The sequence below is a fragment of the Taeniopygia guttata genome, chromosome 31 (assembly GCF_048771995.1).
Source record: "Taeniopygia guttata chromosome 31, bTaeGut7.mat, whole genome shotgun sequence".
NCBI classification, from domain to species: domain Eukaryota; kingdom Metazoa; phylum Chordata; class Aves; order Passeriformes; family Estrildidae; genus Taeniopygia; species Taeniopygia guttata.
Genome location: NC_133056.1, coordinates 1,168,309 through 1,191,122, shown reverse-complemented (window position 1 = coordinate 1,191,122; position 22,814 = coordinate 1,168,309). Strand labels below are relative to the sequence as shown.

General features: G+C 63.0%; 1 protein-coding gene across 3 annotated transcripts in view; it reads right to left on the bottom strand.

Moving 5' to 3' along the window:
- The window catches only part of PACS1 (phosphofurin acidic cluster sorting protein 1), a 45,599-nt gene that overhangs the window by 13,211 nt on the left and 9,574 nt on the right, over positions 1 to 22,814 (bottom strand). For all 3 annotated transcript variants that reach the window (XM_072920144.1, XM_072920145.1, XM_072920143.1), the window contains exons 5-15: positions 20,954 to 21,092; positions 18,621 to 18,700; positions 18,464 to 18,535; positions 15,864 to 15,923; positions 13,895 to 14,055; positions 11,743 to 11,809; positions 9,811 to 9,873; positions 7,165 to 7,259; positions 5,810 to 5,942; positions 4,131 to 4,235; positions 2,035 to 2,141 (exon numbers count right to left, since the gene is read on the bottom strand). In XM_072920144.1, coding sequence (XP_072776245.1) covers positions 2,035 to 2,141; positions 4,131 to 4,235; positions 5,810 to 5,942; positions 7,165 to 7,259; positions 9,811 to 9,873; positions 11,743 to 11,809; positions 13,895 to 14,055; positions 15,864 to 15,923; positions 18,464 to 18,535; positions 18,621 to 18,700; positions 20,954 to 21,092 — 1,082 coding nt within the window. The remainder of the gene's footprint in view (positions 1 to 2,034; positions 2,142 to 4,130; positions 4,236 to 5,809; positions 5,943 to 7,164; positions 7,260 to 9,810; positions 9,874 to 11,742; positions 11,810 to 13,894; positions 14,056 to 15,863; positions 15,924 to 18,463; positions 18,536 to 18,620; positions 18,701 to 20,953; positions 21,093 to 22,814) is intronic.

Here is a 22,814-nt window from a genome sequence, read left to right as displayed (position 1 = left end):
AGGTGAGGACATGGGGGACACCTGGGGACATGAGAGGGATAGGTGAGAGACAGGAGAGGGGACAGGGGGGACAGGTGAGAGACATGAGAGGGACAGGTGAGGGACAGGTGAGGACATGGGGGACACCTGGGGACAGGTGAGGGACAGGTGTGGGACAGCTGAGGGATGGAGAGGACAGGTGGGGACAGGTGTGGGACAGGTGAGGGACAGGTGAGGGACATGAGGGACATCTGGGGACACCTGGGGACAGGTGAGGAATGGAGAGGACAGGTGAGGGGACAGGTGAGGACATGGGGGACACCTCCTGTGAACACCTGGGGACAGGTGAGGGAGGGGGGGACAGGTGAGGGGACAGGTGAGGGATCAGGGGGACAGGTGGGGACACGTAGGGACAGGTAAGGGAAGATTTGGAGGGGGTTGTTTCCAGATTTGGGGGTTTCCAGATTTTGAGGGGTTCCAGATTTTGGGTGGGTTGTTTCCAGATTTGGGGGTTTCCAGATTTCGGGGAGGGGTCCCAGATTTTAGGGGGGTGTCCCAGATTTTGGGGGGGGGGTCCCAGATTTTGGGGAAGAGTCTCAGATTTTGGGAGTGTCCCAGATTTTGTGGGGGGTTCCAGATTTGGGGGTCTCCAGATTTTTGGGAGGGTCCCAGATTTTGGGGGGGGGGGGCTCATATTTGGGGAAGGGTCCCAGATTGGGAGGGGTGCCAGATTTGGGGGGGGGGTGTTTCGTGATTTGGGGGTTTCCAGATTTCGGGGAGGGGTCCCAGATTTTGGGGGGGGTCTGAGATTTGGGGGAGTCACAGATTTTGGGGAGGGGGTCCCAGATTTTGGGGGGCTGTTTCCAGATTTTTGGGGGGGTGCTTCCATATTTTAGGGGGGTCCCACATTTTGGGGGGGGGTCCCAGATTTTGGGGGGGTCTCAGATTTTTGTGGGGGTCTCAGATTTTTGGGGGGGGTCCCCAGATTTTGGGGAAGGGTCTCAGATTTTGGGGGGGGTCCCAGATTTTGGGGAAGGGTCCCAGATTTTTGGGGGGGGGTCCCAGATTTTGGGGAAGAGTCTCAGACTTTGGGTGGTTCCAGATTTGGGAGTTTACAGATTTTTGGGGGGGTGTTTCCATATTTTGTGGGGGTCCCATATTTCGGGGGGGGGGTCCCACATTTTTGGGGGGGGTCTCAGATTTTGGGGGGGGGTCCCAGATTGGGGGGGTTCCAGATTTGGGGGTGTTTCCATATTTTGGGGAAGGGTCCCAGACTTGGGGGGGGTCCCAGATTTTGGGGAAGAGTCTCAGACTTTGGGTGGTTCCAGATTTGGGAGTTTACAGATTTTTGGGGGGCTGTTTCCATATTTTGGGGGGTCCCATATTTTGGGGGGGGTCCCATATTTTGGGGGGGGGGTGTCCCAGATTTTGGGGGGGGGGTCCCAGATTTGGGGGGGTCTTAGATTTTGTGGGGGGTTCCAGATTTGGGAGTTTCCAGATTTTTGTGGGAGGATTTCCAGATTTCTGGGGGGGTGTTTCCATATTTTGTGGGGGTCCCAGATTTTTTGGGGGGTGTCCCACATTTTGGGGGGGGGTCCCAGATTTTGGGGAAGGGTCTCAGACTTTGGGTGGTTCTAGATTTGGGAGTTTCCAGATTTTTGGGGGGGTGTTTCCATATTTTCTGGGGGTCCCACATTTTTGGGGGGGGATCCCACATTTTTGGGGGGGGGTCCCAGATTTTGGGGGAAGAGTCTCAGACTTTGGGTGGTTTCAGATTTGGGAGTTTCCAGATTTCGGGGAGGGGTCTCAGATTTTAGAGGGGTCCCAGATTTTGGGGGGGGGGTCCCAGATTTTGGGGGGGGGGTCCCAGATTTTGGGGGGGGGGTCCCAGATTTTATGGGAAGAGTCTCAGACTTTGGGTGTTTCCAGATTTTTGGGGGGTGTTTCCAGATTTCGGGGAGGGGTCTCAGATTTTAGAGGTGTCCCAGATTTTTGGGGGGGGTCCCATATTTCGGGGGGGTCCCATATTTTGGGGGGGGGTCGGGGGTCACTCACAGCCGCTGGATCCGGGTCAGGATGGCCCCGAGGGCGGCCTGGAGCTCCCCTCCCCCCGCCGTGGCCACCACGGGCACCCCCTGGGCCACGAGCAGCTCGGACACCCACTGGGGGGGGGGGGCATGGTCAGAGACCCCCCCCAAACCCCCCCGAGGGGTGCCCACCCCCCCAAAAACCCCCCTCCCCTATTTCGGGGTTCCCCCCACCCCTGGGTGCCCCCCACCCCCATTTACATCCACCCCCCCCTCCAATTTGGGGCACCCCCCCCCATTTTGGCATCTCTGGGGTGTCCCCCCTCCCCAGTTAAAACCCCCCCTTATATTGGGGTGACCCCCCCCCAAATTTGGGGCGCCCCCCACCCTATATTTACATCCTCTCCCAATTTTGGGGTGCCCCCCCACTTATTCCTCCCAATTTTGGGGTGCTCCCCCACCCTTGGGTGCCCGCTCCCAATATTCTGTTATGCCCCCCATATTTTGGGGTGCCCCCCATATTTCGGGGTGTCTCCCCCCCCTTATTTTGGGGTTCCTTCCCTTATTTTGGGATCCCCTCTTCATATTTTGGGGTGCTCCCCCACCCTTGGGTGCCCGCTCCCATAATTCTGGGTGCCCCCCCCCCATTATTTTTGGGTACCCGCCCCCAATATTCTGTCACGCCCCCCATATTTTGGGGTGCCCCCCCATATTTCAGGGTGTCCCCCCCCTTATTTTGGGGTGCCCTCAATATTTTGGGATCCCCTCTTCATATTTTGGGGTGCCCCCCCCCATATTTTGGGTTCCTTCCCATATTTTGGGGTGCCCCACCCATATTTCGGTGAACCCCCCATATTTTGGGGTGCCCCCACTTTTTTGGGTCCCTCCTGCCCTATTTCGGGGTTCCCTCCCCCCCATATTTTGGGGAAACCCCCCCATATTTTGGGATCCCCTCTCATATTTTGGTGTCCCCTCCCCCATATTTTGGGTTCCCTCCCATATTTTGGGGCGCCCCCTTTTTTTTGGGGAACCCCCCCCATATTTTGGGATCCCCTCTCTATATTTTGGGGTTCCCTCCCCCCCATATTTTGGGGTGCCCCCAATATTTTGGGTTTCCCTCTCATATTTTGGGTTCCCTCCCCCCCATATTTTGGGGTGCCCTCAATATTTTGGGTTCCCTCTCATATTTTGGGGCGCCCCCCTTTTTTGGGGAAACCCCCCCACATTTTGGGATCCCCTCTCTATATTTTGGGGTTCCCTCCCGCCATATTTTGGGGTGCCTCTCCCATATTTTGGGGTGCCCCCCCTTTTTTTGGGGAACCCCCCCCATATTTTGGGATCCCCTCTCTATATTTCGGGGTTCCCTCCCCCCCATATTTTGGGGTGCCCTCAATATTTTGGGTTTCCCTCTCATATTTTGGAGTCCCTCCCCCATATTTTGGGGTGCCCCCCCATATTTCGGGGTGCCCCCCTTATTTTGGGGTGCCCTCAATATTTTGGGATCCCCTCTTCATATTTTGGGGTGCCCCCCCCCCATATTTTGGGGTGCCTCCCCCATATTTTGGGTTCCCTCCCATATTTTGGGGCGCCCCCCTTTTTTTGGGGAAACCCCCCCATATTTTGGGATCCCCTCTCTATATTTCGGGGTTCCCTCCCATATTTTGGGGCGCCCCCCTTTTTTTGGGGTGCCCTCAATATTTTGGGTTCCCTCCCATATTTTGGTGTCCCCTCCCCCATATTTTGGGTTCCCCTCCCATATTTTGGGGTGCCCCCCTTTTTTTGGGGAAACCCCCCCACATTTTGGGATCCCCTCTCTATATTTCGGGGTTCCCTCCCATATTTTGGGGCGCCCCCCTTTTTTTGGGGTGCCCTCAATATTTTGGGTTTCCCTCTCATATTTTGGGTTTCCCTCTCATATTTTGGGGTGCCCCCCCTTTTTTTGGGGAAACCCCCCCATATTTTGGGATCCCCTCTCATATTTTGGTGTCCCCCCCCCCATATTTTGGGGTGCCCCCCTTTTTTTGGTGAAACCCCCACACATTTTGGGATCCCCTCTCTATATTTCGGGGTTCCCTCCCCCCCATATTTTGGGGTGCCCCCCCCATATTTTGGGGTGTCCCTCACCTGTCCCTGCCACTCGCCGGTGCTGACCAGGATGACACTTTCGGGGAGCCCCGACTCGGGGCCCAGCGCCCCCCCCAACTGCTCCCACAGCGCCCGCCGGGGACCCTGGGGGGTGACACCGTGGGGACACCGTGGGGACACCGTGGGGACACCGTGGGGACACCCCCAAAATGAGGGGTCACCCCCAAAATGAGGGGTCACCCCCAAAGTCCCGATTTGGGGAGCAGGGGGGGTTTGGGGTCTCCCCCCTGGGTGGGCTCAGAGCTCTGCTGTCACCTCCCCCAACACCCCCCCCCCAAAAAATGGGGTCACCACGATGTCCCCACCCCAGTGTCCCCATGGTGTCCCCCGTGTCCCCATTCCCATTGTCCCCATTGTCCCACTGTCCCCATTTGTCCCCATTGTCCCCATTGTCTCCATTCCCACTGTCCCCATTGTCCCCTTCCCATTGTCCCCATTGTCCCCATTGTCCCCACTGTTCCCATTGTCCCCATTGTCCCCATTCCCATTGTCCCCATTGTCCCCATTGTCCCCATTGTCCCCATTCCCCCTGTCCCCATTGTCCCCCTGTCCCCACTGTCCCCATTGTCCCCATTGTCCCCATTGTCCTCATTGTCCCCGTTCCCATTGTCCCTTGTCCCCATTGTCACTCATATTCCCCTGTCCCCATTGTCCCCATTGTCCCCATTGTCCCCATTCCCACTGTCCCCCCTGTCCCCGTTCCCATTGTCCCTTGTCCCCATTGTCACTCATATTCCCCTGTCACCATTGTCCCCAATGTCCCCATTGTCCCCATTGTTCCTGTCCCCATTGTCCCCATTCCCATTGTCCCCATTGTTCCTGTCCCCATTGTCCCCATTCCCATTGTCCCCATTGTTGCCATTGTCCCCATTGTCCAAATTGTCACCATTCCCATTGTCCCCATTGTCCCCATTCCCATTGTCCCCATTGTCCCCACTGTCCCCCAGTCCCCAATGTCCCCATTGTCCCCATTGTCCCCATTCCCATTGTCCCCATTGTCCTCACTGTCCCCATTGTCCCCATTGTCCCCATTCCCATTGTCCCCATTGTCCTCACTGTCCCCATTGTCCTCATTGTCCCCTTCCCATTGTCCCCATTGTCCTCACTGTCCCCATTGTCCCCATTGTCCCCATTCCCATTGTCCCCATTGTCCCCTTCCCATTGTCCCCAATGTCCCCATTGTCCCCATTGTCCTCACTGTCCCCTTCCCATTGTCCCCATTGTCCCCATTGTCCCCATTGTTCCCATTGTTCCCATTCCCATTGTCCCGTGTCCCCATTGTCCCCATTGTCCCCACTGTCCCCATTCCCATTGTCCCCCTGTCCCCAATGTCCCCAATGTCCCCCCCCATTGTCCTCATTGTCCCCATGGTCCCAATTGTCCCCATTGTCCCCAATGTCCCCCCCATTGTCCCCACTGTCCCCATGTCCCCAATGTCCCCATTGTCCCCATTGTCCCCCTGTCCCCCCCATTGTCCCCCCTGTCCCCATTGTCCCCATTGTCCCCATTGCTCCTATGCGAATTGTCCCCATTGTCCCCATTGTCCCCGTTCCCATTGTCCCCAATGTCCCCAATATCCCCCCCACTGTCCCCTGTCCCCACTGTCCCCAATGTCCCCAATGTCCCCTGTCCCTGTCCCCTGTCCCCGTCCCTGTCACCTGTTCCCGGGGGGGTCCCTCGGGGGGTCTCTCTCCCTCGGGGCTTTTCTCTCCGGGGCCCCCCCGGGGCACCCCCCGATCCCTCAGGGGGGTCCCTCTGCGCCCCCGGCCCGGGGGGACCCCCCCGTCCGGCCTGGGGGGACAGCGCTGCACCCAGAGACCCCAAAAACCCCAGCCGGACCCCAAAATAACACCCGGGACCCCAAAATAACACCAGGGACCCCAAAAACCCACCCGGGACCCCAAAATAACACCAGGGACCCCAAAAACCCACCCGGGACCCCAAAAACCCACCCGGGACCCCAAAATAACAGCAGGGACCCCAAAAACCCACCCGGGACCCCAAAATAACACCCGGGACCCCAAAAAACCAACACGGACCCCAAAAACCCACCCGGGACCCCCAAAATAACACCAGGGACCCCAAAAACACACCCGGGACCCCAAAACCCACCCGGGACCCCAAAATAACACCCGGGACCCCCAAAAACCCACCCGGGACCCCAAAAACCCACCCGGGACCCCAAAATAACACCAGAGACCCCAAAAACACACCCGGGACCCCAAAAACCCCACCCGGGACCCCAAAAACCCACCCGGGACCCCAAAAACCCACCCGGGACCCCCAAAAACACACCCGGGACCCCCAAAATAACACCAGGGACCCCAAAAATAAACACGGACCCCAAAATAACAACACCCGGGACCCCAAAAACCCCACCCGGGACCCCAAAACCCACCCGGGACCCCAAAAACCCACCCGGGACCCCAAAAACCAACACGGACGCCAAAAACCAACACGGACCCCAAAAACACACCCGGGACCCCAAAATAACACCAGGGACCCCAAAATAACACCCGGGACCCCAAAAACCAACACGGACCCCAAAATAACACCCGGGACCCCAAAAACCCACCCGGACCCCAAAAACCAACACGGACCCCAAAAACCCACCCGGGACCCCCAAAATAACACCAGGGACCCCAAAAACACACCCGGGACCCCAAAATAACACCAGGGACCCCAAAAACCCACCCGGGACCCCAAAACCCACCCGGGACCCCAAAACCCACCCGGGACCCCAAAAACACACCCGGGACCCCAAAAACTCACCCGGGACCCCAAAAACCAACACGGACCCCAAAATAACCCCAGGGACCCCAAAAGATCCCCCCAGACCCCAAAAAACCCTCGGGGACCCCAAAATCCACCCCCACCCCCCAAATCCCCTCCTTTGGGACCCCCAAAAATCCCCCCCAGGGGTCCTAAATCCCCCTTTGGGACCCCAATTTTGGGGTGGCCGATTTTGGGGTGTCCCCAATTTTGGGGTGTCCCCAATTTTGGGGTCCCTCACCGGGGTGACGCCGCCTCCCCCCTGGTCCCCTTCTGGGGGGTCTTCAACTTCTCGGGGACCCCCCCGGGCTCGGGGTCGGGGTCCCCCCGGGGGTCCTGGGGGGGCAAAGAGGGGCTGGGGGTACCCCAAAAACTGGGGGGAACCCCAAAAACGGGGGAAACCCCAAAAACTGGGGGAAACCCCAAAATTGGGGGGAAACCCCAAAATTGGGGGGAAACCCAAAAACGGGGGGCACCCCAAAAACTGGGGCGAAACCCCAAAATTGGGGGGAAACCCCAAAAACTGGGGGGAAACCCCAAAAATTGGGGGGAAACCCCAAAAACTGGGGGGAAACCCCAAAATTGGGGGGAAACCCCAAAATTTGGGGGGAAACCCCAAAATTGGGGGGAAACCCCAAAAACTGGGGGGAAACCCCAAAATTTGGGGGGAAACCCCAAAAACCAGGGCAGGGCCACAAATATTTGGGATTATTTAGGGGGAAAACCCCAAAATGGAAATGGGGGACCCCCAAAATTGGGGGTTTTGGGGGGGGTGGGGCAGTTTTGGGGACATTTTTTGGGGTGAGGGGTCTTGGGGTTTTGGGGGGGGGTGGAGATTTTGGGGGGTTTGGGGTGGATTTTTGGGGGGGATTTTGGGGTAATTTGGGGGGTTTTGGGGTCATTTTTGGGAGCAGTTTTTGGGGTGGTTTTGGGCGATTTTTGGAAAGAGTTTGGGGGATTTTAGGGGCAGTTTTAGGGATTTTTTGGGGCAGTTTTGGGGATTTTGGAAAGATTTTAGGGGGGATTTTGGGGGAAGTTTTGGGGGATTTTGGGAGATTTTAGGGGGGATTTTGGAGGCAGTTTTGGGGGATTTTGGGGGCACTTTTGGGAGATTTTAGGGGGGATTTTGGGGGCAGTTTTGGGGGATTTTGGAAGATTTTAGGGGGGATTTTGGGGGAAGTTTTGGGGGATTTTGGAAAGATTTTGGGGGATTTTAGGGGGGATTTTGGGGGAAGTTTTGGGGGATTTTGGAAGATTTTAGGGGGGATTTTGGGGGAGATTTTGGAAAGATTTTAGGGGGGATTTTGGGGGCACTTTTGGGAGATTTTAGGGGGGATTTTGGGGGAAATTTTGGGGGATTTTGGAAAGATTTTGGGAGATTTTAGGGGGGATTTTGGGGGAAGTTTTGGAGGATTTTGGAAGATTTTAGGGGGGATTTTGGGGGCAGTTTTGGGGGATTTTGGAAAGAGTTTGGGAGATTTTAGGGGCAGTTTCAGGGATTTTTGGGGGCAGTTTTGGGGATTTTGGAAGATTTTAGGGGGGATTTTGGGGGAAGTTTTGGGGGATTTTAGGGGGGATTTTGGGGGAAGTTTTGGGAGATTTTGGGAGATTTTAGGGGGGATTTTGGGGGAAGTTTTGGGGGATTTTGGAAAGATTTTGAGAGATTTTAGGGGGGATTTTGGGGGCAGTTTTGGGGATTTTGGAAGATTTTAGGGGGGATTTTGGGGGCAGTTTTGGGGATTTTGGAAAGATTTTGGAAGATTTTAGGGGGGATTTTGGGGGCAGTTTTGGGGATTTTGGAAAGATTTTAGGGGGGATTTTGGGGGCAGTTTTGGGGATTTTGGAAAGATTTTGGGAGATTTTAGGGGGGATTTTGGGGGCAGTTCTGGGAATTTTGGAAGATTTTAGGGGGGATTTTGGGGGAAGTTTTGGGGATTTTGGAAAGATTTTGGGAGATTTTAGGGGGGATTTTGGGGGCAGTTTTGGAAAGATTTTGGGAGATTTTAGGCGGGATTTGGGGGGAAGTTTTTGGGGATTTTGGAAGATTTTAGGGGGGATTTTGGGGGAAGTTTTGGGGATTTTGGAAAGATTTTGGGAGATTTTAGGGGGGATTTTGGGGGCAGTTTTGGGCATTTTGGAAAATTTTAGGGGGGATTTTGGGGGAAGTTTGGGGGATTTTGGAAGATTTTAGGGGGGATTTTGGGGGCAGTTTTGGGGATTTTGGAAGATTTTAGGGGGGATTTTGGGGGAAGTTTTGGGGGATTTTGGATGATTTTGGGAGATTTTAGGGGGGATTTTGGGGGAAGTTTTGGGGGATTTTGGGAGATTTTAGGGGGGATTTTGGGGGAAGTTTTGGGGGATTTTGGGAGATTTTAGGGGGGATTTTGGGGGCACTTTTGGGAGATTTTAGGGGGGATTTTGGGGGAAGTTTTGGGGATTTTGGAAGATTTTAGGGGGGATTTTGGGGGCAGTATTGGGGATTTTGGAAAGATTTGGGGAGATTTTAGGGGGGATTTTGGGGGCAGTATTGGGGATTTTGGAAAGATTTTGGGGGATTTTAGGGGGGATTTTGGGGGCAGTTTTGGGGGATTTTGGAAGATTTTAGGGGGGGATTTTGGGGGAAGTTTTGGGGGATTATTTTGGGGTTTGGGGGTCGGTTTTGGGGGGATTTTTTTTGGGGGGTTTGGGGGTCGGTTTTGGGGGGATTTTTTTGGGGGTTTGGGGGTCGGTTTTGGGGGATTTTGGGGGGATTATTTTGGGGTTTCGGGGTCGGTTTTGGGTGATTTTTTTGGGGTTTGGGGGTCGGTTTTGGGGGGATTTTTTTGGGGTTCGGGGGTCGGTTTTGGGGGGTCTGGGGGCAGTTTTGGGGGAGGGGTGGGGGTCTCACCAGCCCCTCGGGGTCCTGCCCCTCCTCGGGGGCTCTGCGGCCGCTGCGGGACCCCGACTCTGCCTGGGGGGGGGGGGGGAGACCCCAAAAATGTCTGAGACCCCCTGAAAATATCAGTGACCCCCCCCAGTGCTCCCAGTGACACCCCCAGTGCTCCCAGTAACCTCCCAGTGCTCCCAGTAACCTCCCAGTCCCTCCCAGTGCCCCCCCAGTCCCTCCCAGTGCTCCCAGTGCCCTCCCAGTGCCCTCCCAGTGCTCCCAGTCCCTCCCAGTACCCCCCAGTCCATCCCAGTTCCCCCCCAGTCCATCCCAGTGCCCCCCCAGTCCATCCCAGTTCCTCCCAGTTCCCCCCAGTTCTCCCCCAGTCCCTCCCAGTCCCCCCCCGGGTCCCTCCCAGTCCCCCCCCGGGTCCCTCCCAGTCCCTCCCAGTCCCTCCCAGTCCCCCCCAGTGCTCCCAGTAACCTCCCAGTGCCCCCCCAGTTCCTCCCAGTTCCCCCCAGTGCCCCCCCAGTCCCTCCCAGTCCCCCCCAGTTCCCCCCAGTGCCCTCCCAGTGCCCCCCAGTCCCTCCCAGTGCTCCCAGTGCCCCCCAGTCCCTCCCAGTCCCTCCCAGTGCCCCCCAGTTCCTCCCCAGTCCCCCCCAGTTCCCCCCCAGTGCCCCCCCAGTCCCCCCAGTCCCTCCCAGTGCCCCCCAGTCCCTCCCAGTGCCCCCCAGTCCCCCCCAGTCCCCCCAGTCCCTCCCAGTTCCCTCTCAGTCCCTCCCAGTCCCTCCCAGTCCCTCCCAGTGCCCCCCAGTCCCTCCCAGTTCCCCCCCAGTCCCCCCCAATCCCTCCCAGTCCCCCCCAGTCCCTCCCAGTCCCTCCCAGTCCATCCCAGTTCCCCCCAGTGCCCCCCCAGTGCCCCCCAGTCCCTCCCAGTTCCCTCCCAGTCCCTCCCAGTTCCCCCCCAGTGCCCCCCCAGTCCCTCCCAGTTCCCTCCCAGTCCCCCCAGTCCCTCCCAGTTCCCCCCCAGTCCCTCCCAGTCCCTCCCAGTCCCCCCAGTCCCCCCCAGCCCCTCCCAGTTCCCCCCCAGTCCCTCCCAGTCCCTCCCAGTCCCTCCCAGTTCCCCCCCAGTCCCTCCCAGTCCCCCCCAGCCCCTCCCAGTCCCTCCCAGTCCCTCCCAGTTCTCCCCAGTGCCCCCCCAGTCCCTCCCAGTCCCTCCCAGTGCCCCCCAGTCCCCCCCAGTCCCTCCCAGTCCCTCCCAGTCCCTCCCAGTGCCCCCCCAGACCTCCCCAGTCCCTCCCAGTTTACCCCAGTCCACCCCAGTGCCCCCCCAATTCCCCCCCAGTGCCCCCCAGTCCCTCCCAGTCCCTCCCAGTGCCCCCCAGTCCCTCCCAGTGCCCCCCCAGTCCCTCCCAGTTCCCCCCCAGTCCCTCCCAGTCCCTCCCAGTCCCTCCCAGTCCCACCCAGTCCCTCCCAGTGCCCTCCCAGCTCCCCCCCAGACCCTCCCAGTTCCCTCCCAGTCCCTCCCAGTGCCCCCCCAGTCCCTCCCAGTGCCCCCCCCAGTGCCCCCCCAGTCCCTCCCAGTGCCCCCCAGTCCCTCCCAGTCCCTCCCAGTGCCCCCCAGTGCCCCCCCACATCCCCCCAGTGCCCCCCCAGTCCCTCCCAGTCCCTCCCAGTGCCCCCCCAATCCCTCCCAGTCCCCCCCAGTGCCCCCCCAGTCCCTCCCAGTGCTCCCAGTGACCCCCCCCAGTGCTCCCAGTCCCTCCCAGTTCCCTCCCAGTCCCTCCCAGTCCCTCCCAGTCCCCCCCAGTCCCTCCCAGTGCCCCCCCAGTCCCCCCCAGTCCCTCCCAGTGCCCCCCAGTCCCTCCCAGTGCCCCCCCAGACCTCCCCAGTCCCCCCCAGTCCCTCCCAGTCCCTCCCAGTCCCTCCCAGTGCTCCCAGTTTGGCACTGACCGGGGCGGGGCCCTCACTGCCCATCTCGGTCTGGGAGCTCGACTGGGAGAGACCCTCAAAGAACGGCCTGGGGGGGACGGGGGAGATTTTGGGGTGCTCAGGGGGTTTTTGGGGTCCCCAGGCCGGTTTTGGGGTCCCCAGGCCGGTTTTGGGGGTCCCCAGGGCAGTTTTGGGGTCCCCAGGCCGGTTTTTGGGGTCCCCAGGGCGGTTTTGGGGTGCCCCATACCTGAGCCGCGGTTTGGGGGTGCTCAGGGGGGTTTTTGGGGGTGCTCAGGGGGATTTTTTGGGGTCCCCAGGCCGTTTTTGGGGTGCCCCATACCTCAGCCGCGGTTTGGGGGTGCTCAGTGGGGTTTTCGGGGGTCCCCAGGGCGGTTTTTGGGGTCCCCAGGGCAGTTTTGGGGTGCCCCTGACCTGAGCCGCGGTTTGGGGGTGCTCAGGGGGATTTTTGGGGTTCCCAGGCCGTTTTCGGGGTGCCCAGGCCGGTTTTGGGGTCCCCAGGGCAGTTTTGGGGTGCCCCATACCTCAGCCGCGGTTTGGGGGTCCCCAGGCCGGTTTTGGGGTCCCCAGGGCAGTTTTGGGGTCCCCAGGCCGGTTTTGGGGTCCCCAGGGCGGTTTTGGGGTGCCCAGGCCGGTTTTGGGGTGCCCCATACCTGAGCCGCGGTTTGGGGGTGCTCAGGGCAGTTTTGGGGTCCCCAGGGGGGGTTTTGGGGTCCCCAGGGCAGTTTTGGGGTCCCCAGGCCGGTTTTGGGGTGCCCCATACCTCAGCCGCGGTTTGGGGGTGCTCAGGGGGATTTTCGGGGGTGCTCAGGGGGTTTTTGGGGTGCCCCATACCTCAGCCGCGGTTTCGGGGTGCTCAGGGGGATTTTTGGGGTCCCCAGGCCGGTTTTGGGGTCCCCAGGGGGTTTTTGGGGTGCCCCTGACCTCAGCCGCGGTTTTGGGGGTGCTCAGGACAGTTTTGGGGTGCCCCATACCTGAGCCGCGGTTTGGGGGTGCTCAGGGGGGTTTTTGGGGGTGCTCAGGGGGATTTTTGGGGTCCCCAGGCCGGTTTTGGGGTCCCCAGGGCAGTTTTGGGGTGCCCCATACCTCAGCCGCGGTTTGGGGGTGCTCAGGGGGGTTTTTGGGGGTGCTCAGGGGGTTTTTGGGGTCCCCAGGGCAGTTTTGGGGTCCCCAGGCCAGTTTTGGGGTGCCCCTGACCTCAGCCGCGGTTTGGGGGTGCTCAGGGGGATTTTCGGGGTCCCCAGGCCGTTTTTGGGGTGCCCCATACCTGAGCCGCGGTTTCGGGGTCCCCAGGCCGTTTTTGGGGTGCCCCTGACCTCAGCCGCGGTTTTGGGGTGCTCAGGGGGATTTTTGGGGTCCCCAGGGGGGTTTTGGGGTGCCCCTGACCTCAGCCGCGGTTTTGGGGTGCTCAGGGGGGTTTTTGGGGGTGCTCAGGGGATTTTTGGGGTCCCCAGGCCGGTTTTGGGGTCCCCAAACCGTTTTTGGGGTCCCCAGGCCGTTTTTGGGGTGCCCCATACCTGAGGCGCGGTTTGGGGGTGCTCCGGACAGTTTTGGGGTGCCCCTGACCTGAGCCGCGGTTTCGGGGTGCTCAGGGGGATTTTTGGGGTCCCCAGGCCGTTTTTGGGGTCCCCAGGCCGGTTTTGGGGTCCCCAGGCCGTTTTCGGGGTGCCCCTGACCTCAGCCGCGGTTTGGGGGTACTCAGGGGGTTTTTGGGGGTCCCCAGGCCGGTTTTAGGGTGCCCCTGACCTCAGCCGCGGTTTGGGGGTGCTCAGGGCGGTTTTGGGGTCCCCAGGGGGGTTTTGGGGTCCCCAGGGCGGTTTTGGGGTCCCCAGGCCGTTTTTGGGGTGCCCCTGACCTCAGCCGCGGTTTTGGGGTGCTCAGGGGGGTTTTGGGGTGCTCAGGGGGATTTTTGGGGTCCCCAGGCCGGTTTTGGGGTCCCCATGCCGGTTTTGGGGTGCCCCTGACCTCAGCCGCGGTTTGGGGGTGCTCAGGACAGTTTTGGGGTCCCCAGGTGGGTTTTGGGGTGCCCAGGCCGGTTTTTGGGGTCCCCCAGCCGTTTTTGGGGTCCCCAGGGCAGTTTTGGGGTCCCCAGGCCGGTTTTGGGGTCCCCAGGCCGGTTTCGGGGTGCTCAGGGCAGTTTTGGGGTCCCCCATACCTCAGCCGCGGTTTTGGGGTGCTCCGGACACTGTCGGTGTCCTCGATGTCGGCGCCGCTGTCGCTGGGGTTGAAAATCTCCAGGGACTCGTAGAGATCGTCCAGATCCTCGGCCACGGCCCTGATGCGCGCCGGGGACACGTGATCCAGGCCAAAGCCACCCTGGGGACACCCCAGTGTCATTGTCACCTCCCCGGTGTCATTGTCACCCCCCCAGGGACACCCCAACATCACTGTCACCCTCGCCGGGGACACGTGATCGAGGCCGAAGCCACCCTGGGGACAGCGGTGGCATTGTCACCCCCCCAGGGACACCCCGGTGGCACTGTCACCTCCCCAGTGGCACTGCCACCCCCCCAGGGACAGCCCGGTGTCATTGTCACCCCCCAGGGGACACGTGCTCCAGGCCAAAGCCACCCTGGGGACAGCGGTGGCACTGTCACCCCCCCAGTGGCACTGTCACCCCCCCGGGGACACCCCGGTGGCACTGTCACCTCCCCAGTGTCACTGTCACCTCCCCAGTGGCACTGTCACCTCCCCTGGGGACACCCCGGTGGCATTGTCACCCCCCCTGGGGACACGTGATCCAGGCCGAAGCCACCCTGGGGACAGCGGGTGGCATTGTCACCTCCCCAGGGACACGTGCTCCAGGCCAAAGCCACCCTGGGGACACCCCGGTGGCACTGTCACCTCCCCAGTGTCATTGTCACCTCCCCAGTGTCATTGTCACCCCCCCAGGGGACACGTGCTCCAGGCCAAAGCCACCCTGGGGACATCTCAGTGTCATTGTCACCTCCCCAGGGACACGTGATCCAGGCCAAAGCCACCCTGGGGACAGCGGGTGGCATTGTCACCCCCCCAGTGGCATTGTCACCTCCCCAGGGACAGCCCAGTGTCACTGTCACCCCCCCAGGGGACACGTGATCGAGGCCAAAGCCACCCTGGGGACATCTCAGTGTCATTGTCACCTCCCCAATGTCACTGCCACCCCCGCCGGGGACACGTGATCCAGGCCAAAGCCACCCTGGGGACAGCGGTGGCATTGTCACCCCCCCAGTGGCACTGCCACCCCTCCAGAGACACCCCAGTGTCATTGTCACCTCCCCAGGGACAGCCCGGTGGCACTGTCACCTCCCCGGTGTCACTGCCAACCCCCCTGAGGACACCCGGTGGCATTGTCACCCCCCCAGGGACACTGTCACCTCCCCGGGGACACGTGCTCCAGGCCAAAGCCACCCTGGGGACACCTCAGTGTCATTGTCACCTCCCCAGTGGCACTGTCACCTCCCCAGGGACACCCCGGTGTCATTGTCACCCCCCCAGGGACACCCCAACATCACTGCCACCCCCCCTGGGGACACGTGATCCAGGCCAAAGCCACCCTGGGCACACCCGGTGTCACTGTCATCTCCTTGGGACACTCCTGTCACCTCCCTGGGGACATCTCGGTGGCACTGTCACCTCCTTGGGGACACTCTGGTGTCACCTGTCACTTCCTTGGGGACATCCTAGTGACATTATTACCCTCCTGGGGACACCTGATCCAGGCCAAAGCCACCCTGGGGACACCCGGTGCCACTGTCACCTCCTTGGGGACACCCCAGTGTCACTGTCACCCCCCTGGGGACACCTCAACGTCACTGGGACACCCCTGTCACCTCCTGTCACTTCCTTGGGGACACCCCTGGTGGCACTGTCACCCCCTTGGGGACACCTCAATGTCACTGTCCCCCCTCAGGGACACCCCTGTCACCTCCTGTCACCCTCCTGGGGACACTGACGCACCCCTGTCACCCCCAGGGCCACCCCTGTGTCACCCCTGGGTCCCGGTGCCAGCCCCCCCAGCACTGTGGCACCCCCAGAGTTGTCACCCCGTGTCCCCCCCCATGTCCCCTGTGTGTCACTGGTGCCACCCCCCCGTGTCCCCCGTGTCCCCCGTGTCACCCGTGTCACCCCCCCTGTCCCGGTACCTCCTCGGACACCCGAAATCGTTTCAGCAGCGCCACAAATTTCTGTTTGATGTTGGGGTGCTGGGGGGGCACAGGGGGGTCAGGGACCCCCAAAACCCTCCCCAAAACCCTCCAGGACCCCCCAAAACCACCCAGGACCCCCCAAAACCCCCGAGACCCTCCAGGACCCCCCAAAACTCTCTTGAGACCCCCCCCCAAAATCCTCAAGGACCACCCAAAACCCCCGAGAATCCCCAAAATCCCCCCCCAGGACCCCCAAACACCCCCTGGAGCCCCTCCCCCACCCCCCAGGACCCCCCAAAACCCCCCAAAACCACCCGGGACCCCCCTAAAAACCCCCCAAGACCCCCCAAAACCACCCAGGACCCCCCCAAAACCCCCCAAGACCCCCCAAATATTCCCCGGGACCCTCCAAACCCCCCCCAAAACCCCCCAAAGCCCCCCCGGGACCCCCAAACACCCCCTGGAGCCCCTCCCCCATCCCCCCAAAACCCCCCAAAACCCCCCAAAACCTCCTGGGACCCCCCTAAAAATCCCCCAAGACCCCCCAAACCACCCGTGACCCCCCAAAACCCCCGAGAATCCCCAAAACCCCCCCGGGACCCCCAAACACCCCCTGGAGCCCCTCCCCCATCCCCCCAGGACCCCCCAAACCCCCCCAAGACCCCCCTAAAAACCCCCCAAGACCCCCCAAAAATCCCTCAGGACCCTCCAAACCCCCCCCAAAACTCCCCAAAATCCCCCCAGGTCCCCCCAAAACCCCCCAAAACCACCCGTGACCCCCCAAAACCCCCCCCGGGACCCCCAAACACCCCCTGGAACCCCAAAAAATCCCCCGGGACCCCCCAAACCCCCCCCAAAACTCCCCAAACCCCCCCCGGGACCCCCAAACACCCCCTGGAGCCCCTCCCCCATCCCCCCAAGACCCCCCAACACCCCCAAAACCACCCGGGACCCCCCTAAAAACCCCCCAAGACCCCCCAAAACCACCCGGGACCCCCCAAAACCCCCGAGAATCCCCAAAACTCCCCCTGGGACCCCCAAAACTCCCCCGAGAATCCCCAAAATTTCCCGGGATCCCCCTTGGACTCCCCAAAACCCCCCCGGGACCCCCAAAACCACCTGGATCCCCTCCCCCATCCCCCCAGGACCCCCCAAAACCCCCCAAAACCACCCGGGACCCCCCAAACCCCCCAAGACCACCCGGGACCCCCCTAAAAACCCCCCAAAAATCACCCGGGACCCCCCTAAAAACCCCCCAACACCCCCCAAAATCCCCCGGGACCCCCCAAAACCCTCCAGGACCCCCCAAAACCCCCGAGGCCACCCAGGACCCCCCAAAACTCCCCCAAAACACTCCAGGACCCCCCAAAACCCTCCAGGACCCCCAAAACCACTGAGACCACTCAGGACCCCCCAAAACTCCCCCAAAACCCTCCAGGACCCCCCAAAACCCCCGAGACCACCCAGGACCCCCCAAAACTCCCCCAAAACCCTCCAGGACCCCCCAAAACCACCCAGGACCCCCCAAAACCACCCAGGACCCCCCAAAACCCACGAGACCACCCAGGACCCCCCAAAACCCCCCCCAAAACCACCCGGGACCCCCTTAAAACCCCCCCAAGACCCCCCAAAACCCCCGAGACCACCCAGGACCCCCCAAAACCCCCCCCAAAACCCTCCAGGACCCCCCAAAACCCCCAAAACCACCCAGGACCCCCCAACCCCCCCCCCAAAACCGTCCAGGACCCCCCAAAACCCTCCAGGACCCCCCAAAACCCCCCCCAAACCACCCAGGACCCCCCAAAACCCCCAAAACCCCCCAAACCCCCCCCCAAAACCCTCCAGGGCCCCCCAAACCCCCCAAAACCACCCGGGACCCCCCTAAAACCACCAAAACCACCCAGGACCCCCCAAAACCCTCCAGGACCCCCCAAACCACCCAGGACCCCCCAAAACCCCCAAAACCACCCAGGACCCCCCAAACCACCCAGGACCCCCCAAAACTCTCTTGGGACCCCCCCAAAATCCCCAAGGACCACCCAAAACCCCCGAGAATCCCCAAAACCCCCCCCGGACCCCCCAAACCCCCCCAAACCCCCCAAACACCCCCAAGACCCCCAAAATCCCCCCGGGACCCCCAAACACCCCCTGGAGCCCCTCCCCCATCCCCCCAGGACCCCCCAAAACCACCCAAGACCCCCCAAAAATCCCCCGGGACCCCCCTAAAAACCCCCCAAGACCCCCCAAAAATCCCTCGGGACGCTCCAAACCCCCCCCAAAACTCCCCAAAATCCCCCCCGGACCCCCAAAACCCCCCGGGACCCCCCTAAAAACCCCCCAAAACCACCCAAAACCACCCGTGACCCTCCAAGCCCCCCCAAAACTCCCCAAACCCCCCCCGGGACCCCCAAACACCCCCTGGAGCCCCTCCCCCATCCCCCCCCCCAGGATTCCCCAAATCCACTGGGACCCCTCCCCCACCCATGGGACCCCTCCCCCCAACCGAATCCCCTCCCCCACCCACGGGGGACCCCCCAGACCTCACCGGGACCCCCCAAAATTCCCTCCAGGCCCCCCCAGGCCCCCCCCTCACCCACCCTGGCGCCCCCCGGGCCCTTCCTCCGCGCCTTCTTCCCCTTGGGCAGCTCCTCCTCCTCCTCGAACAGCTCCTGGGGGGGCGGGGGGGGGTCAGGGGGGGTGGGGAGCACCCTTGGGTGCTGAGGGGGGGGTTTGGTATTTGAGGGGGGGTCGTACTTGGCCCGGCAGAGCGTCATCGCTGCCCTCGGGCTCCGAGGAGAAACTCTCCTCATCCTCCTCCGAGTCCGGGGAGCGGTCTGGGGGCACCCAAGGGTGGGGGGCACCCAAGGGTGGGGGGGGGCACCCAAAGGTGGGGGGAGGCACCGAAAGGAGGGGGGGGGGAACCCAAAGGTGGGGGGGGAGCACCCAAAGGTGGGGGGAGCACCCAAAGGTGGGGGAGGCACCCAAAGGTGGGGGGGGCACCCAAAGGTGGGGGGAGGCACCCAAAGGTGGGGGAGGCACCCAAAGGTGAGGGAGGCACCCAAAGGTGGGGGGAGGCACACAAAGGTGGGGTGGGCACCCAAAGGTGGGGGGAGGCACCCAAAGGTGGGGGAGGCACCCAAAGGTGGGGGGAGGCACCCAAAGGTGGGGGAGCACCCAAAAGTGGGGGGGCACCCAAAGGTGGAGGGAGGCACCCAAAGGTGGGGGGGCACCCAAAGGTGGAGGGAGGCACCCAAAGGTGGGGGGAGGCACCCAAAGGTGGGGGGGGGGGCACCCAAAGGTGGGGGGGGGGACCCAAAGGTGGGGGAGGCACCCAAAGGTGGGGGGGCACCCAAAGGTGGGGGGAGGCACCCAAAGGTGGGGGGAGGCACCCAAAGGTGGGGAGGGCACCCAAAGGTGGGGGGAGCACCCAAAGGTGGGGGAGGCACCCAAAGGTGTGGGAGGCACCCAAAGGTGGGGGGAGCACCCAAAGGTGGGGGGAGGCACCCAAAGGTGGGGGGGGGCGGCACCCAAAGGTTGGGGGGGGCGGCACCCAAAGGTGGGGGGGGGGCGGCACCCAAAGGTGGGGGGGGGGCGGCACCCAAAGGTGGGGGGGGCACCCAAAGGTGGGGGGGGGCACCCAAAGGTGGGGGGAGGCACCCAAAGGTGGGGGGGCACCCAAAGGTGGGGGGGGCACCCAAAGGTGGGGGGAGGCACCCGAAGGTGGGGGAGGCACCCAAAGGTGGGGGGGGGGACCCAAAGGTGGGGGAGGCACCCAAAGGTGGGGGAGCACCCAAAGGTGGGGGGGGGACCCAAAATTGGGGGAGGCACCCAAAGGTGGGGGGGGCACCCAAAGGTGGGGGGAGGCACCCAAGGGTGGGGGAGGCACCCAAAGGTGGGGGGGGCACCCAAAGGTGGGGGGGGCACCCAAAGGTGGGGGGGGGGCACCCAAAGGTGGGGGGAGGCACCCAAAGGTGGGGGGGGCACCCAAAGGTGGGGGGGGGGGAGAAACACCGGGAGGGGCCAGAAAGAAGCAGAAAAAAAGGGGAAGAAAAGGGAAAATTTGAGGGTGGGAATAATGGGGTGGGGGCACCCATGGGTGGCGGGGGGCACCCAGGAACTCCCAGTGCCCCCCCCCAGCGCCTTGGGCACACCCCGTGCCCCCCCAGCACCCACTGGGGACCCCTCCCCACCCACCCTGGGTGTCCCCCCACCCCCTGGGCAGCCCGTGCCCCCCGGTGCCCCATAACACCCCCAGACCCCCCGTGCCCCCCAGTGCCCCCCGGTGCCCCCGGTGCCCCCGGTGCCCCCCAGCCCCCGGTGCCCCCCAACCCCCCTGTGCCCCCCATGCCCCAAAACACCCCCAGCCCCCCGATGCCCCCCGTGCCCTCCAGCCCCCGATGCCCCCCAGCCCCCGGTGCCCCCCAGCCCCCGGTGCCCCCCAACCCCCCTGTGCCCCCCATGCCCCAAAACACCCCCAGCCCCCCGGTGTCCCCCATGCCCCCGGTGCCCCATTACACCCTCAGCCCCCCGGTGTCCTCCGGTGCCCCCCAACCTCCGGTGCCCCCCGTGTCCCTCCGGTGCCCTCCAGCCCCCCATGCCCCCCGGTGCCCCCCAACCTCCGGTGTCCCCCAGTGCCCCCCATGCCCCATAACACCCCCAGCCCCATAACACCCCCAGCCCCATAACACCCCCAGCCCCATAACACCCCCAGCCCCATAACACCCTCAGCCCCCCGGTGCCCCCCAGGCCCCCGGTGCCCCCAGTGCCCCCGGTGCCCCCCAGCCCCCAGTGCCCTCCAGTGCCCCCCATGCCCCAAAACACCCTCAGCCCCCCTCAGCCCCCCGGTGCCCCAGGTGCCTCCCAGCTCCCGGTGCCCCCCGGTGCCCCCCATGCCCCAAAACACCCCCACCCCCCCGTGTCCCTCCGGTGCCCCCCATGCCCCATAACACCCCCAGCCCCCCGTGCCCTCTGGTACCCCCGGTGCCCCCCAACCCCCGATGTCCCCCATGCCCCCCGGTGCCCCCCAACCTCCGGTGCCCCCCATGCCCCCCGATGCCCCCCATGCCCCCCATGCCCCCGGTGCCCACCCGCCCCCTTGGCTTTGCCCTCGGGCTCCACGGGCTGACTGGAGAGCGCGACCACCCCGACCTCGGCCACGGGCAGCGGCTCCGTCAGCGCCCGGTGCAGCAGCAGCGCCTGGCCCGCCTCGCTGGGCAGCTGCAGCACCTGGGCACCCAAAATCGGGCTGGGGGGCACCCTGAGACCCCCCCCGGGCACCCTGAGACCCCCATGGGCACCCTGAGACCCCCCCCGGGGCACCCAAACCCTTCCACGGGCACCCAAACCCCACCATGGGGCACCCAGCCCCTCCTCGCTGGGCAGCTGCAGCACCTGGGGGGGCACCCAAAATTGGGGTGGGGGCACCCAAAATCGGGGTGGGGGCACCCTGAGACCCCACCCAGGGCACCCTGAGACCCCCCCGGGGCACCTAAACCCCACCATGGGGCACCCAAACCCTTCCACGGGCACCCAAACCCCACCATGGGGCACCCAAAATCGGGCTGGGGGCACCCAAAATTGGGGTGGGGGCACCCTGAGACCCCACCCAGGGCACCCTGAGACCCCCCCGGGCACCCTGAGACACCCATGGGCACCCTGAGCCTCCCCCGGGGCACCCAAATCCACCCAGACCCGCCTCGCTGGGCAGCTGCAGCACCTGGGCACCCAAAATCGGGCTGGGGGCACCCAAAATTGGGCTGGGGGCACCCAAAATCGGGCTGGGGGCACCCTGAGACCCCCCCGGGGCACCCAAACCCTTCCACGGGCACCCAAACCCTTCCACAGGCACCCAAACCCCACCATGGGGCACCCAAAATTGGGGTGGGGGGCACCCAAATTGGGGTGGGGGGCACCCTGAGACCCCCCCGGGGCACCTAAATCCCACCATGGGGCACCCAAATCCACCCAGCCCCTCCTCGCTGGGCAGCTGCAGCACCTGGGGCACCCAAAATTGGGGAGGGGGCACCCAAAATTGGGGTGGGGGGCATCCTGAGACCCCCCCGGGGCACCCTGAGACCCCCCCCGGGGCACCTAAACCCTTCCACGGGCACCCAAATCCACCCTCGCTGGGCAGCTGCAGCACCTGGGGGCACCCAAAATCGGGCTGGGGGCACCCAAAATTGGGGTGGGGGCACCCAAAATTGGGGTGGGGCACCCAAAATTGGGGTGTGGCACCCAAAATTGGGGTGGGGGCATCCAAAATTGGGGTGGGGGGCACCCTGAGACCCCCCCGGGGCACCTAAACCCTTCCACGGGCACCCAAACCCCACCATGGGCACCTAAATCCACCCTCGCTGGGCAGCTGCAGCACCTGGGGCACCCAAAATTGGGCTGGGGGCACCCAAAATTGGGCTGGGGGCACCCAAAATTGGGCTGGGGCACCCAAAATTGGGGTGGGGGGCATCCTGACCCCCCCCGGGGCACCTAAATCCCACCATGGGGCACCCAAATCCACCAAGCCCCTCCTCGCTGGGCAGCTGCAGCACCTGGGGGCACCCAAAATTGGGCTGGGGGCACCCAAAATTGGGCTGGGGGCACCCAACATTGGGGTGGGGGCACCCAAAATTGGGGTGGGGGCACCCTGAGACCCCCCCCGGGGCACCCAAACCCTTCCACGGGCACCCAAATCCACCCTCGCTGGGCAGCTGCAGCACCTGGGGGCACCCAAAATCGGGGTGGGGGGCACCCTGAGACCCCCCGGGGCACCCAAACTCCACCATGGGGCACCCAAATCCACCCAGCCCCCCCTCGCTGGGCAGCTGCAGCACCTGGGGCACCCAAAATTGGGGTGGGGGGCACCCAAAATTGGGGTGGGGGCACCCAAAATTGGGGTGGGGGCACCCTGAGACCTCCCCGGGGCACCCAAACCCTTCCACGGGCACGCAAACC